Source organism: Bufo gargarizans, chromosome 5 (genome assembly GCF_014858855.1).
Source record: "Bufo gargarizans isolate SCDJY-AF-19 chromosome 5, ASM1485885v1, whole genome shotgun sequence".
NCBI lineage: Eukaryota > Metazoa > Chordata > Amphibia > Anura > Bufonidae > Bufo > Bufo gargarizans.
Genome location: NC_058084.1, coordinates 220,990,247 through 221,005,980, shown reverse-complemented (window position 1 = coordinate 221,005,980; position 15,734 = coordinate 220,990,247). Strand labels below are relative to the sequence as shown.

The 15,734-nt window shown below is 39.0% G+C and overlaps 1 protein-coding gene across 1 annotated transcript in view; it reads left to right on the top strand.

The window, feature by feature from the left end:
• The window catches only part of ADCY1 (adenylate cyclase 1), a 435,025-nt gene that overhangs the window by 415,441 nt on the left and 3,850 nt on the right, over window positions 1–15,734 (top strand). Inside the window, exons 17-18 of the mRNA XM_044294968.1 lie at window positions 2,541–2,639; window positions 12,106–12,220. Of these exons, the coding sequence (XP_044150903.1) occupies window positions 2,541–2,639; window positions 12,106–12,220 (214 nt within the window). The remainder of the gene's footprint in view (window positions 1–2,540; window positions 2,640–12,105; window positions 12,221–15,734) is intronic.

Below are 15,734 nucleotides of genomic sequence, written 5' to 3'. Positions count from 1 at the left end.
ACCCCCAAAACACATTCCCCAACTTCTCCTGAGTACGGCAATACCAGATGTGTGACACTTTTTTGCAGCCAAGGTGGGCAAAGGGGCACATATTCCAAAGTGCACCTTTCGGATTTCGCAGGCCATTTTTTACACATTTTGATTGCAAAGTACTTTTCACACATTTAGGCCCCTAAATTGCCAGGGCAGTATAACTACCCCACAAGTGACCCCATTTTGGAAAGAAGACACCCCAAGGTATTCTGTGAGGGGCATAGCGAGTTCCTAGAATTTTTTATTTTGTGTCGCAAGTTAGTGGAATATGAGACTTTGTAAGAAAAAAATAAAATAAAATAAAAATCATCATTTTCTGCTAACTTGTGACAAAAAATAAAAAGTTCTATGAACTCACTATGCCCATCAGCGAATACGTTAGGGTGCCTACTTTCCGAAATGGGGTCATTTGTGGGGGTTTTCTACTGTCTGGGCATTGTAGAACCTCAGGAAACATGACAGGTGCTCAGAAAGTCAGAGCTGCTTCAAAAAGCGGAAATTCACATTTTTGTACCATAGGTTGTAAACGCTATAACTTTTACCCAAACCATTTTTTTTTTTTGCCCAAACATTTTTTTTTTATCAAAGACATGTAGAACTATAAATTTAGCGAAAAATGTATATATGGATGTCGTTTTTTTTGCAAAATTTTACAGCTGAAAGTGAAAAATGTCATTTTTTTGCAAAAAAATCGTTACATTTTGATTAATAACAAAAAAAGTAAAAATGTCAGCTGCAATGAAATACCACCAAATGAAAGCTCTATTAGTGAAAAGAAAAGGAGGTAAAATTCATTTGGGTGGTAAGTTGCATGACCGAGCGATAAACGGTCAAAGTAGTGTAGTGCAGAAGTGTAAAAAGTGGCCTGGTCATGAAGGGGTTTTAGCTAGCGGGGCTGAAGTGGTTAAAAAAGAGCCATCACACAGCTTTGTACACATAAAAATAAAAGAGTTATGGGGGTAAGAATGCAATGAGTTGTAATTTTTTTTTTGTATTAAAACTTAAGAAAAATTATACAGAGAATAGAAATAACAGGTCAGCTTTACCGCATAGGAAATGCTGTGTTTGTTTGTTTTTATAATTCCACCCCATTTGGAATTTTTTCCTGCTTCCCACTACATTATATGTAACTGTAAATGGTGGCAATATAAAGTACAAAAACAAGCCCTTATATGGCTAAGTAAATGGAAAAATAAAAAAAGTTTTTGTTTTGAGAAGGCTGGAAAAAACAGAAATTAAAAATTTCCTAACAGTCACATTAAAATTTGAAAAACCTTCCCAAATTTGAAAAACTTTTTTATTGTAGATTTTTAATGTGTGTCTGCAGTAAATCTTGTTAGTGCACAACTCAGTGGAAACTATTGCATTTTTAACCCCATAATTAATTTTGGCTTTAAGGACCAAAAATATTTCCCCCTTTGTGTTCATAGCAGTCATAACATTTTAATTTTTTCTTCAAATTTTTATTTTGTTGTTTATAGTTGTAGGTTTTTTAGTAACCATTCTGGGGTATATATAGTGTATTCAATAACTTGTATTTTATTTTTAGGGGGAAAGAAAAAAAACTTTAATTTTTACATTAGTTTAGTGATTTTTTTTACAGTGTTCACTATGGGTCAGTACGCTGATGATAATCACACATTTCTGTATATACTTACTATTTTCCTTTCCTCCTACAGCCTGTCCCTCATTCTCCTCCAGACTGACACGGAGTGTGTGTGTGAGGGGGCTGCTTTAACTGCTCATATGTCTGGTTTGGCACCAGCTAGAGATATGGGCTTTGTATTATTTGAAAGCTGACATTTCAAGCAACAATGTCAGAATAACAGCATTATCTTGAGTACATGGGATGATATCACTGTTAGAAATCGGGATGCAGTGAATGCAGCTTAAAGTGAAAGTAAAAGCAGGTTTTACCCGCAATAATTCCTGACTCGATTTCTAACAGTGATATCTCCCATTTAGCTTGGACTTTATATGTCATTTTGGTCTTGTATGAATGCCTGGAATGCATTCAAATAAGACAATTCCATGCTTCTAGCTGCTACCATTCAGGAGATCTCAGCAGCTAAAAGCAGCTCTCCACCCTCCACTTTCTGCCCGAGCTCAGCTTCGGCAGAAAAGTTAAGTACTTTTCCCACAGCCCAAGCTGGACTCGTGCAAAACAGTTAGGTGGTTAAGGGGTTAAACATTAGTATTTATCTCCTCATAGAAGCTGATCAGATAGGTTTCTCAAGAATAATCTCTCAAACTGGAATGGTTTGTTATAGTTACAGTGCAGTGAATGGTTACATAACAAAAAAAAAGAAAATGACGTTGAAATGATCTTCTAGAGGTGTGGTCTTCACAAAAAAGATAGTGAGGATACATAGATTATGGTGGAAATAAATACCATCACACTAAATATGGTCTTATTAAAGAGGCTATATCTGGAGGATTTTCACAATGCATGAATGATGTCTGTTAGTCTTGGTTTTCTAATGTTTATTAGATTTGCTTTACTACAGCTCATGGAAAAGGAGTGCTACAGAGACATTGAAAAAATCAAGACAATTGGAAGTACATATATGGCAGCTGTTGGACTGGTTCCAACAACAGGAACTAAGGTAAAACATCATTCTCTCCTTATGTATATCTTTTATCATTTATACCTTTATATATGCAGTTTATCAAACATCACACAAAAATCGAAATATGTGAATATACCTTTACAGTGTTATACGTACATAAGAATCATATGTGTCCATATGCACCCATTTACAGACAGACATGCACACTCACATACACATCTATGCTAGATTTCTTATGCAGGCAGTGTCTTCAAGCAATAGACATCTTTATAGGGATTTTCCAGGTTCCTGATATTGATAACCTATACAGTAGGTCATTAATATTTGATCGATGAGGGTCTGAAACAGCACTCCCCCACCAATCAGCTGTTACCTTCAGTCACTGTGCTCTAACTAGCACAGTGAATGGAACAAGAAGCACATCTCCATTCAAAGTGTAGTGACCGTGCGGGGTTACTGCTGCTCAGCTTTCACTGCAGTGAATGAGAGTAGGTCATCAATATCAGGAGCTTGGAAAACTCCTTTAACCCCTTAAGGAATCAGCCCTATTTCACCTTAAGGACTTGGCCATTTTTTGCAAATCTGACCAGTGTCACTTTAAGTGCTGATAACTTTAAAACAATTTGACTTATCCAGGCCATTCTGAGATTGTTTTTTCGTCACATATTGTACTTCATGACACTGGTAAAATGAAGTAAAAAATAATAATTTTTGGGCATAATAAAGTACCTAATTTACAAAACATTTGGAAAAATTAGCAAATTTCAAAGTTTCAGTTTCTCTACTTCTGTAATACATAGTAATACCCCCAAAAATTGTGATGACAACATTCCCCTATATGTCTAGTTCATGTTTGAATTATTTTGGGAATGATATTTTATATTTTTGGGATGTCACAAGGCTTAGAAGTTTAGAAGCAAATCTTGACATTTTTCAGAAATTTACAAAAACCAAATTTTTAGGGACCACTACAGGTCTGAAGTCACTTTGCGAGGCTTACATAATAGAAACCGCCCAAAAATTACCCCATTCTATAAACTACACCCCTCAAGGTATTCAAAACTGATTTTACAAACTTCGTTAACCCTTTAGGTGTTGCATTAGAGTTATTGGCAAATGGGGATGAAATTTGAGAATTTCATTTTTTTGCCTAATTTTCCATTTTAACCCATTTTTTCCACTAACAAAGCAAGGGTTAACAGCCAAACAAGACTGTATCTTTATTGCCCTGACTCTGCCGTTTACAGAAACACCCCATATGTGGCCGTAAACTACTGTACGGCCACACAGCGGGGCGTAGAGTGAATGGTGCGCCGTATGGTTTTTGGAAGCCAGATTTTGCTGGACTGATTTTTTGACACCATGTCCCATTTGAAGCCCCCTGATGCACCCCTAGAGTAGAAACTCCATGAAAGTGACCCCATCTAAGAAACTACACCCCTCATATTCAAAACTGATTTTACAAACTTTGTTAACCCTTTATGTGTTGCACAAGATTTAATGGAAAATAGAGATACAATTTCAAAATTTCACTTTTTTGGCAGATTTTTCATTTTAATAATTTTTTTTTTCCAGTTACAAAGCAAGGGTTAACAGCCAAACAAAACTCATTATTTATGGCCCTGATTCTGTAGTTTACAGAAACACCCCATATGTGGTCGTAAACTGCTGTACAGGCACACGGCAGGGCGCAGAAGGAAAGGAATGTCATACGGTTTTTGGAAGGCAGATTTTGCTGGACTGGCTTTTTTTGACATCATGTCCCATTTGAAGCCCCCCTGTTGCACTCCCAAAAAGTGAAACTCCAAAAAAGTGACCCCATTTTAGAAAGTACGGAATAGGATGGCAGCTTTGTTGGTACTAGTTTAGGGTACATATGATTTTTGGTTGCTCTATATTACACTTTTTGTGCGGCAAGGTAACAAGAAATAGCTTTTTTGGCACTTTTTTTATTTTTTGTTATTTACAACATTCATCTGACAGGTTAGATCATGTGGTAATTTTATAGAGCAGGTTGTCACGGACGCGGCGATACCTAATATGTATACAATTTTTTTTATTTATGTACGTTTTATACAATAACTTCATTTTTAAAACCCCCAAATTTTTGGGTGTCTCCATAGTCTAAGAGCCATAGTTGGCACTATTTTGGGGTGCATATTACTTTTTGATCGCTTGCTATTACATTTTTGTGACGTAAGATGACAAAAAAATAGCTTTTTTTACACCGTTATTATTTTTTATTTTTTACGGTGGTCATCTGAGGGGTTAGGTCATGTGATATTTTTATAGACCCGGTCGATACGGACGCGGTGATACCTAATATGTATGCTTTATTTTTATTTATGTAAGTTTTACACAATGATTTCATTTTTGAAACAAAAAAAATGTTTTAGTGTTTCCATAGTCTAAGAGCCATAGTTTTTTCAGTTTTGGGGCGATTATCTTGAGTAGGGTCTCATTTTTTGCGGGATGAGATGACGGTTTGATTGGTACTATTTTGGCATACATGCGACTTTTTTGATCACTTTTATTACCTTTTTTGGGAAGGTGGGCAAAATTTCAATTTTCTCATAGTTCTCATCGTTACAGACGCGGTGATACCTAATATGTGTAGTGTATTTTATTTTTTTAATTTTTATTCAGTGATAAATGATTTTTTTTATCTTAACTTTTTTCACTTTTTTAATTTTTTTTTAACCCAGACCCACTTGGTTCTTGAAGATCCAGTGGGTCTGATGTCTGTATAATACAGTACAGTACAATATATATTGTACTGTACTGTATTTTACTTACACTTTGTCTGAACAGATCTATGCCTTTAGCATAGATCTATTCAGCACCATGGACAGCAGGACGCCTGAGAAGGCGTCCTGTTGCCATGGGAACCTTCCCCGTCTGCCACAACTTCGCAGACGGGGAAGGGTAAGCACAGGGCTGAGGGGGGCTGTCGGGGGGCTCTCTTCATCGGGGGGCTGCAAAGGCACAGCAGCCCCCCGATGGAGAGGGAGGGAGCTCCCTGACCGATGACAGTTAACCTTTTCCATACCGCGTTCCGTACGGACCACGGTATGGAAAGGGTTAAATGGCTGACATCTGCACAGATGTCAGCCGTTTATACCAGGGTGTCAGCAATGTGCTGACACCCTGATATACCCATTAGAAGCCAACGAAATTTCATGGGGAGGCGGAGCGGGCGGTGCGGCAGGCGGTCCCCCGCTCCGCCTCCCACCTCCCCGCAACGCCCCCACCTCCTCCGACACCCCCCCCTGCACCACCCGCCTGCATAAAATCGTGCAGGGGGGTGTAAAATCTTTGTTTTAGGCACTCAAAAGTTTCTGATCCCCGCGGTCAGGGACCGCGGGGATCAGAATCTGCAAGAAGCGCAGCAAACCGCAGGTCTGAATTGACCTGCGGTTTGCTGCGATCGCCGACACGGGGGGTTCACATGACCCCCCCCTGTCGTTGTGACAGGATGCCGGCTGAATGATTTCAGCTGGCATCCTGTTCAGATTAACCCCTGGGGCGCCGGAATCCCGGTGTAAAGTTAGGACGTACCGGTACGCCCTGAGTCCTTAAGGGCTCGGGAAATGCGTACTTAAGGGGTTAAAGAGGACTGATCACCACAAAATGCAGTGCGGTCTGAAAGCAGCATGTTATAGAGCAGGAGAAGATGAGCAGATTATTATATAATTTTATTGGAAAATATTCAGTAAAACTTATAATTTATGCATTTAAACCTCTACATTTTCAGACTTCAGTTGTACATGAGGAAGGTGTTATCAGTGATAGCATTATATGTGTACATATATATGTATATATATATATATATATATAATGGGGATTCGCTCTGGTAGGCAGGTTAGCGGACGCAGAATAGAGGCAACAACAAAGTATTTGAATTAACCCCTTCCCGACCTATGACGAGTATACTCGTTATGGAGCACTGCTACTTAGCGCTCCATAACGAGTATACACATCATGGCATTAAACTGTCACCATGTCTGCAGACATAGTGACAGCGCTGAGTGCCCAGCTGTTACACACAGCCAGGCACCCAGGGTCAATGCTGAGGGGGGTCCTGTGACCCCCCATATCGGCGATCGCTGCAAAACGCAGGTCAATTCAGACCTGCGGTTTACAGCGCTTTCTGCAGTTTCTGGACCGCGGGGATCAGAAACTTTTAAATGCCCAAACTAAATATTTTTCACCCCCCTGCACCCTTGAATGATTTTATGCAGCGGGTGGTGCAGGGGGGGGTTTGCGGGCGGTGTGGCAGGCGGGATCGCGATCTCCCGCCCGCCTCCTCTTGAATAATCATTGGTGGCCAGTGGGTATATACCAGAGGGTCAGCACATTGCTGACACTCTGGTATAAACGGCTGACATCTGTGCTACGATGTCAGCCGTTTAACCCTTTCCATACCGCGGTCCATACGGAGGGAAAGGGTCAACAGTCCGGGAGCTCCCCTTCTTCCCCTTCCCGGTCTGCTCAGTTGTGGCAGACGGGGAAGCTTCCCCTGGCAACAGGACGCCTTCTCAGGCATCTTGCTGTCCAAGGTGCTGAACAGATCTGTGCTAAAGGCATAGATCTGTTCAGGCAAGGTGTAAGTAAAATACAGTACAATACACTATATAGTGTACTGTATTATACAGACATCAGACCCACTGGATCTTCAAGAACCAAGTGGGTCTGGGTCAAAAAAAAGTTAAAAAAAATTAAAAAAATTGTAAAAATCAAAAAACACATTTATCACTGAATACAAATAAAAAAATTAAATATACTACACATGTTAGGTATTGCCGCGTCTGTAACGACCTGATCTATAAAACGGTCATGTTACTTTCCCAGCACAGTGAACGCCATAAAAATAAAAAAATAAAAACTATGAGGAAATTGAAATTTTGTCCACCTTACTTCCCAAAAAAGGTAATAAAAGTGATAAAAAAGTCACATGTACGCCAAAATAGTACCAATCAAACCGTCACCTCATCCCGTAAAAAATGAGCCCCTACATGATACAATGGCCCCCCCAAAAAAAAAAATAATAATATGGGTCTCAGACTATGGGGACACTATAACATGATTTTTTTTGTTTCAAAAATTATATTATTGTGTAAAACTTACATAAATAAAAAAAAGTATACATATTAGGTATCGTCGAGTCCGTATCGACCAGTTCTATAATAATATCACATGACCTAACCCCTCAGATGAACACAGTAAAAAATAACAAATAAAAACTGTGCTAAATAAACAATTTTTTGTCACCTTACATCACAAAAAGTGTAATAGCAAGCGATCAAAAAGTCATATGCACCCCAAAATAGCGCCAATCAAACCGTCATCTCATCCCGCAAAAATCATACCCTAGCCAAGATAATCGCCCAAAAACTGAAAGAACTATGGCTCTTAGACTATGAAAACACTAAAACATGATTTCTTTTGTTTCAAAAATGAAATCATTGTGTAAAACTTAAATAAATAAAAAAAGTATACATATTAGGTATCGCCGTGTCCGTATCGACGGGCTCTATAAAAATATCACATGACCTAACCCATGTTTGGCTGTTAACCCTTGCTTTGTAACTGGAAAAAAAAATATTAAAATGGAAAATCTGCCAAAAAAGGGAAATTTTGAAACTGTATCTCTATTTTCCATTAATTCTTGTGGAACACCTAAAGGGTTAACAAAGTTTGTAAAATCAGTTTTGAATACTTTGAGGGGTGTAGTTTCTTAGATGGGGTCACTTTTTTGGAGTTTCTACTCTAGGGGTGCATCAGGGGAGCTTCACATGGGACATGGTGTCAAAAAACCAGTCCAGCAAAATTTGCCTTCCAAAAACCGTATGGCATTCCTTTCCTTCTGCGTCCTACCATGTGCCAGTACATCGGTTTGCGACCACATATGGGGTGTTTCTATAAACTACAGAATCAGAGCCATAAATATTGAGTTTTGTTTGGCTGTTAATCCTTGCTTTGTTACTGGAAAAAATCGATTAAAATGGAAAATTTGCCCCAAAAATTGAAATTCAGAAATTTCATCTCTATATGCCAATAATTCTTGTGGAACACCTAAAGGGTTAACAATGTTTGTAAAATCAGTTTTGAATACCTTGAGGGGTGTAGTTTCTAGAATGTGGTCATTTTGGGTGGTTTCTATCATGTAAGCTTCGCAAAGTGACTTCAGACCTGAACTGGTCCTTAAAAAGTTGGTTTTTGAAAATTTCTGAGAAATTTCAAGATTTACCTCTAAGCCTTGTAACATCCGCAAAAAATAAAATATCATAAAAAATAAAATATAAATAAAAATGAATTTTTTGGACTCCATTTTACCAGTGTCATGAAGTACAATATGTGACGAAAAAATTATCTCAGAATGGCCTGGATAAGTCAAAGCGTTTTAAAGTTATCACCACATAAAATGACACTGGTCAGATTTGCAAAAAATGGCCTGGTCCTGAAGGTGAAAATGAGCCCGCTCATTGTTTATTTACACGTTAAGTAAATGACAAAACAAAAAGTCAATTTCAAGGAAAACAGTCACCCTGTGATTTTGGTGTTTGTTCACACCATGCAGTAAAGAAGAAGTCCTTGGACAAGGCAGGATCCACCTGCTTTCACACCAACAAGTTAGCAGGCCTTAATCCAGGCCCAAACTCCCAAGTCCCAACACAGAGACTGACAGAGCTCCACTGTCTAGAGAGGAGTAATCCATTTACAGCTGACACTTTTTATAGGCCAGTCAAGAACCGGCCTGGAACGTGGGGAGTAGTCACCCATCACTTTGGCTAATCCCAGTAAGAGCTGTCCAGGATCAGTTATACAGCCATACTACAATCGCCAAGTGTCAATCAGCATTAGCTGCCGCTAACACCTGAAAATACCGGAACACCAGGAACCTCGGTGACACATACCTTCCGTCAACGATGGACCCTTGCACTTTCCTACATACCTCCCCCTTTTTTAAACCCTGAGGGGGTGAACACTTGCCAGACAGTGTACCAGGGAGAGGGCATCCGTGTTTCCCTGTAAGCGGCCTGCCCTGTGTTCCACTGAGAATTCAAAGCTCTATAATGACAAGAACCATCTGGTGACCCGAGCATTCCTCTCTTTGGCCTGGCTCATCCGCTTGAGAGGAGAGTGGTCGGTCACCAGACAGAACTTTTTCCCAACAGATAATAGCAGAGAGACTCGAGTGCTCTCTCCTCTATACTTTACCTAGTCTCGACTGGGGTGAGTTTACGGCTGAGGAAAACAAGGGGATGTTCCTCCCCATTAATTTGCTGAGAGAGTACAGCTCCGAGGCCTACTTCAGAGGCATCGGTCTGTACCACAAACTCGCTCTTGAAGTCAGGCGTCGCCAAAACCGGTGACCCGCCCAGGACCGACTTCAACGAGGAAAAAGCCTCTTCCGCCGGTTGATTCATGCGGACCATCACGGACTTCCATTCCTTCAAGAGCCCTGTCAACGGAGCCGCTAAAGTGGCAAAATGGGGAACGAACCTCATATAATAGCCCACCATTCCCAGGAACATTTTTACATGCCTAGTGGTGATATGTCGGGGCCAATTCCAAATCGCCTCTATTTTATTCACTTGGGGTTTGATAACTCCACATCCAATGACGTACCCCAGGTACTAAGTCTCCTCTAACCCTATATATAGCTATCAGTTGCTGATAGCTGTAAACGGAATCATCTTAAGTATAAAATATATCATTTAGTTTGAAAAATTATGCAGTCTGAAAGCAGCATGTTATAGAGCAGGAGAAGCTGAGCAGTCTGAAAGCAGCATGTTTGAAAAATTCTGCAGTCTGAAAGCAGTCACTGATATCACTGATTGCTGTACATGGATTGATCTTAAGTATAAAATATATCATTTTGTTTGAAAAATTTCAATTTTCAGACTATAGTTGTACACAAGGGAGGTGTTCTATCAGTGATAGTGTGTATATAGATATACAGTATCTCACAAAAGAGAGTACAACCTTCTCATTTTTGTAAATATTTTATTCTATCTTTTCATGGGACAACACTGAAGACATGACACTTTGATACAATGTAATGTAGTCAGGGTACAGCTGGTATAACAGTGTTTTTAGTGTGCCCTCAAAATAACTCAACACACAGCCATTAATGTCTAAACCGCTGGAACAAAAGTGAGTACACCGTTAAGTGAAAATGACCAAATTGTGCTCAATTAGCAATTTTCCCTCCCCAGTGTTATGTGACTTACAGTCAGGTCCATAAATATTGGGACATTGACACAATTCTAAGATTTTTGTCTCTATACACCACCACAATGGATTTGAAATGAAACAAACAAGATGTGCTTTAACTGCAGACTGTCAGCTTTAATTTGAGGGTATTTACATCTACATCAGGTGAACGGTGAAGGAATTACAACAGTTTGCATATGTGCCTCCCAATTGTTAAGGGGCCAAAAGTAATGGGACAGAAAAATAATCATAAATCAACCTTTCACTTTTTAATATTTGGTTGCAAAGCCTTTGCAGTCAATTACAGCCTGGAACGCATAGACATCACCAGACGCTGGGTTCTATCCCTGGTGATGCTCTGCCAGGCCTCTACTGCAACTATCTTCAGTTCCTGCTTGTTCTTGGTGCATTTTCCCTTCAGTTTTGTCTTCAGCAAGTGAAATGCATTCTCAATCGGATTCAGGTCTCACGTGATTGACTTGGCCATTGCATAACATTCCAATTCTTTCCCTTAAAAAACTCTTTGGTTGCTTTTGCAGTATGCTTTGGGTCATTGTCCATCTGCACTGTAAAGTGCAGTCCAAGGAGTTGTGAAGCATTTGGCTGAATATGAGCAGATAATATTGCCTGAAAAAACTCAGAATTCATCCTGCTGCTTTTGTCAGCAGTCACATCATTAATAAATACAAGAGAACTAGTTCCATTGGCAGCCATACATGCCCACGCCTTGATACTACCACCACCATGCTTCACTGATGAGGTGGTATGCTTAGGATCATGAGCAGTTCCTTTCCTTCTCCATACTCTTCTCTTCCCATCGCGTGCACCCATTTTTAGTATTTCATATTATAGTTCAAGAATTGTTAGGCTCATGATTCACGAAACGGTTAATTTAAAAGGGGTTTTCAGACTTTTTTTTTTTATTCTGATGATGTACTGTATCCTCTGGATAGGTTATCATTATCTGATTGGTGGGGGATCCAACACTCAGGACCTCCACCAGTCAGCTGTTTGAGAAGGTTGTGGCTCTGCTGTGAGCACTGCAGCCATCTCACAGCTTACCCTAGGCCAGTGACTTCACATTCATCGATCACATGGCCTAGGGCCCATGCTCAGCTCAGTCCCATTTAAGTGAGTAGGGCTGAGCCGCAATACCAAGCACAGCCGCTAAACAATGTATAGTGCTGAGCTTGGTAAATACCGTGAAATGTCATAGGTCTAAACATTCTTCTTTATTGTTAGTCATATAATTTTGTTCCAATTGTCTTCTTTCTTTTCCCAGGCAAAAAAATCTATTTATTCTCATCTAAGCACACTCGCAGATTTTACTATTGAGATGTTCGATGTCATTGATGAGATCAACTATCAGTCTTACAATGATTTTGTTCTGAGAGTGGGTAAGATTATAACAGAACTTTGTAATTTTTAAACTATTTAATATGGCATACAATGTAGTGGGAAGCGGGAAACAAATTCCAAAAGTAGTGGAATTTGAAAAAAAAAACGTTTACAGATTTTGTTCCTACAGCGTTCAGTTTGCGGAAAAAATGACATGTGCCCTTTATTCTCTGAGTCAGTATGATTACAACTATACCAAATATGTATAGTTTTTTTTAATGTTTAAATAGTGTAAAAAATAAACAAATTCGAACAAAATGTATATATTTTTTTTTTTTACATCACCATATTCTGATCCCCATAACTTTTTTATAGTTATATCTACTGAGCTGTGTGGGGGCTCATTTTTTGCAGGACGATCTGTGGATTTTACTTATCCCGTTTTGGAATGTGTGTGACTTTTCAATCACATTTTATTTTATTTTTTTGAGTAAGAGAAGTGATGAAATGACTTGCGATGTCCGTGCAGGGAGGAAGTACCCATCGGGTCCTCACGCTGCTGTGACGGGGACCCGATGGCAGTGAAGGCATCCCGATGCCTTCCTTAGGCATTGTGGCTGCGTTCCGTGACATGCAGGAAGCTGTAAGTGTATTACATTCAGTAATACACTTACAGCCAATGCTTTACAATACAGAAGTATTGTAAAGGGGATCAGACCCCCAAAAGTTGAAGTCCCAGAGTGGGACAAAAAAAAAAAGTTTAAAAAAAGTTAAAAAAGATAATTAAAGTTTCAAGTAAAAAAAAGCGTCCTTTCCCCCAAATAAAGTAAAAAAAAAAGTGAAAAATAGGGAAAAAAAGAAAAGTAGACATATTAGGTATCGCCACGTCCGTATCCACCAGCTCTATAAAAATATCACATGTTCCCTTACATCACTAAAAGTGCAACACCAAGCGATCAAAAAGGTGTATGCCCCCAAAATAGTACCAATCTGTGACCTCATCCCGCAAAAAATGAGCCCCTACCTAAGACCCAAACAAATAAAAAACTACGGCTTTCAAAATGGAGAGACACAAAAAGTTTTCTTTTAAAAATGCTGTTATTGTGTAAAACGTGAGTAAATAAAAAAGTAGACATATTAGGTTTTGCCGCATCCATAAGAACCTGCTGTATAAAAATATCACAATACCTAACCCCTCAAGTGAACACCGTAAAAAAAGTGTGTCAAAAAAGCCCTCAGGAGCCCTCCTAAGGGGTTAACTGCAGCTGATCTGCTGCCAGTATTAAGGGTTAATTATCATTGGTGGCACAGTGCGCCCGCCCCCCTCAACCCCCCCAGTATTATAATCATTGGTGGCTTTGGCCACAAGGTCCCCTCCCCTCCTCCTCATTGGTGGCAGTGGCAGCTTCTGATCGGAGCCCCAGCTGTGTAATCCTAGGGCTCCGATCAGTTACCATGGCAGCCAGGATGCTACTGAAGCCCTGGCTACCATGGTAATCTCTCTGCTGATGTGTGTGCACAGAGCAGCAGGGACAGTGTGAAGTCCTATTCACCCTAATAGAGCTCTATTAGGGTGAATAGGACAAGGGATTAGAAGATCCCAGGATAGTTATTAACCCCGTCAACCCTGGGCCTGTTTTCACCTTCCTGTCCAGGCCATTTTTTGCAAATCTGACATGTCACTTTATGTGGTGAAAACTTTAAAATGCTTTTACTTATACAGGCCATTCTCAGATTGTTTTCTCGTCACATATTGTACTTCATGACAGTTGTAAAAATAAGTTTAAAAAAATTTCTCTACTTTTATAATAGTAAAACCTTCAAAAATAGTAATTACGTTACATTCATATGTCTACTGCATGTTTGGATCATTTTGAAAATTAAATTTTATTATTTGGGGACGTTAGAAGCCTTAGAAGTATGGAAGCAAATCTTGTAATTTGTCTGAAAATTTCCAAAACCCACTTTTGAAGGACCAGTTCAGGTCTGAAGTCACTTTGTGAGGCTTACATAATAGAAACCATCCAAAAATGACGCCATTTTAGAAACTACACCCCTCAAGGTATACAAAACTGATTTTACAAACTTTCTTAACCCTTTAGGTGTTCCACAAGAATTGATGGAAAATGGAGATGAAATTTCAGAATTTCACTTTTTTGGCAGATTTTAATCCATTTTTTCCAGAATTATTACCCTGATTCTATGGTTTACAGAAACACCCCACATGTGGTCGTAAACTGCTATACGGGCACACGGCAGGGCGCAGAAGGAAAGAAACGCCATATGGTTTTTGGAAGGCAAATTTAGCTGAACTGGTTTTTAGATGCCATGTCCCATTTGAAGCCCCCCTGATGCACCCCTACAGTAGAAACTCCCAAAAAGTGACCACATTTTGGAGACTACGGATAAGGTGCCAATTTTATTGGTACTCTTTTGGGGTACATATGATTTTTTATTGCTCTATATTATGTTTTTTGTGAGGCAAGGTAACAAAAAAATTGATTTTTGGCACTGTTTTTATTTTTTATTTTTACAGCGTTTAACTGAGGGATTAGGTCTGTGGAGCTCTGTCCACATTTTAGTGTCTAATTGTCTGAAAGCCATAGCTTTTTTATAGAGTAGATCGTTACGCAATACCTAATATGTCTACTTTTTCTTATTTTTTTAAGTTTTAGCCAATAATATCATTTTTTAAACCCAAATAATGATATTTTAGTGTCTCATAGTCTGAGAGCTGTAGCTTGTTTTGTGACAAAAATTGCATTTTTTTTTACTTTTTATTTTATTTTTTTACGGTGTTCATCTGAGTGGTTAGGTCATGTGATATTTCTATAGAGCTGTTTGTTACAGACGTGGCGATATCTAATATGTATACTTTTTTTTTTGTTCACTCTAGCACAATAATAACAGCTTGGAAGCAAAAAATAATCATATTTTAATGTCTCATAGTCTGAGAGCCATAGCTTTTTTATTTTTTGACCGATTCTCTCAGGTATGGTCTAATTTTTTGCAGGGTGAGGTGACAGTCTGATTGGTGCTATTTTGGTGGGCATACGCTTTTTTGATCACTTCCTGTTGCAATTTTTGTGATGTGATGTGACAAAAATGGCTTTTTTTTTTACACAGTTGTTTTTTTTTTATATGGTGTTCAGTGGTTAGGTCATGTGATATTTTTATAGAGATGTTTGTTACGGACGTGGCGATACCTAATATGTATACTTTATTTTAGTTTTTTCACTTTAGCACAATAATAGCAGTTTGGAAGCAAAAAATAATCATATTTTAGTGTCTCATAGTCTGAGAGCCATAGCTTTTTTATTTTTTGTGGGATTAGGTGACGGTCTGATTGGTACTATTTTGGGGGCCATACGTATTTTTGATCACTTGCTGTTACAATTTTTGTGATGTAATGTGACAAAAATGTTGTTTTTTTTTGTCATAATATATGTACATAGTAACATAAGGCCGGAAAAAGATTTTTGTCCATCCAGTTCGGCCTGTCATCCTGCAAGTTTTTTACATTTTTTTTTATGGTGTTCACCTGAGTGGTTAGGTCATGTGATATTTTTCTAG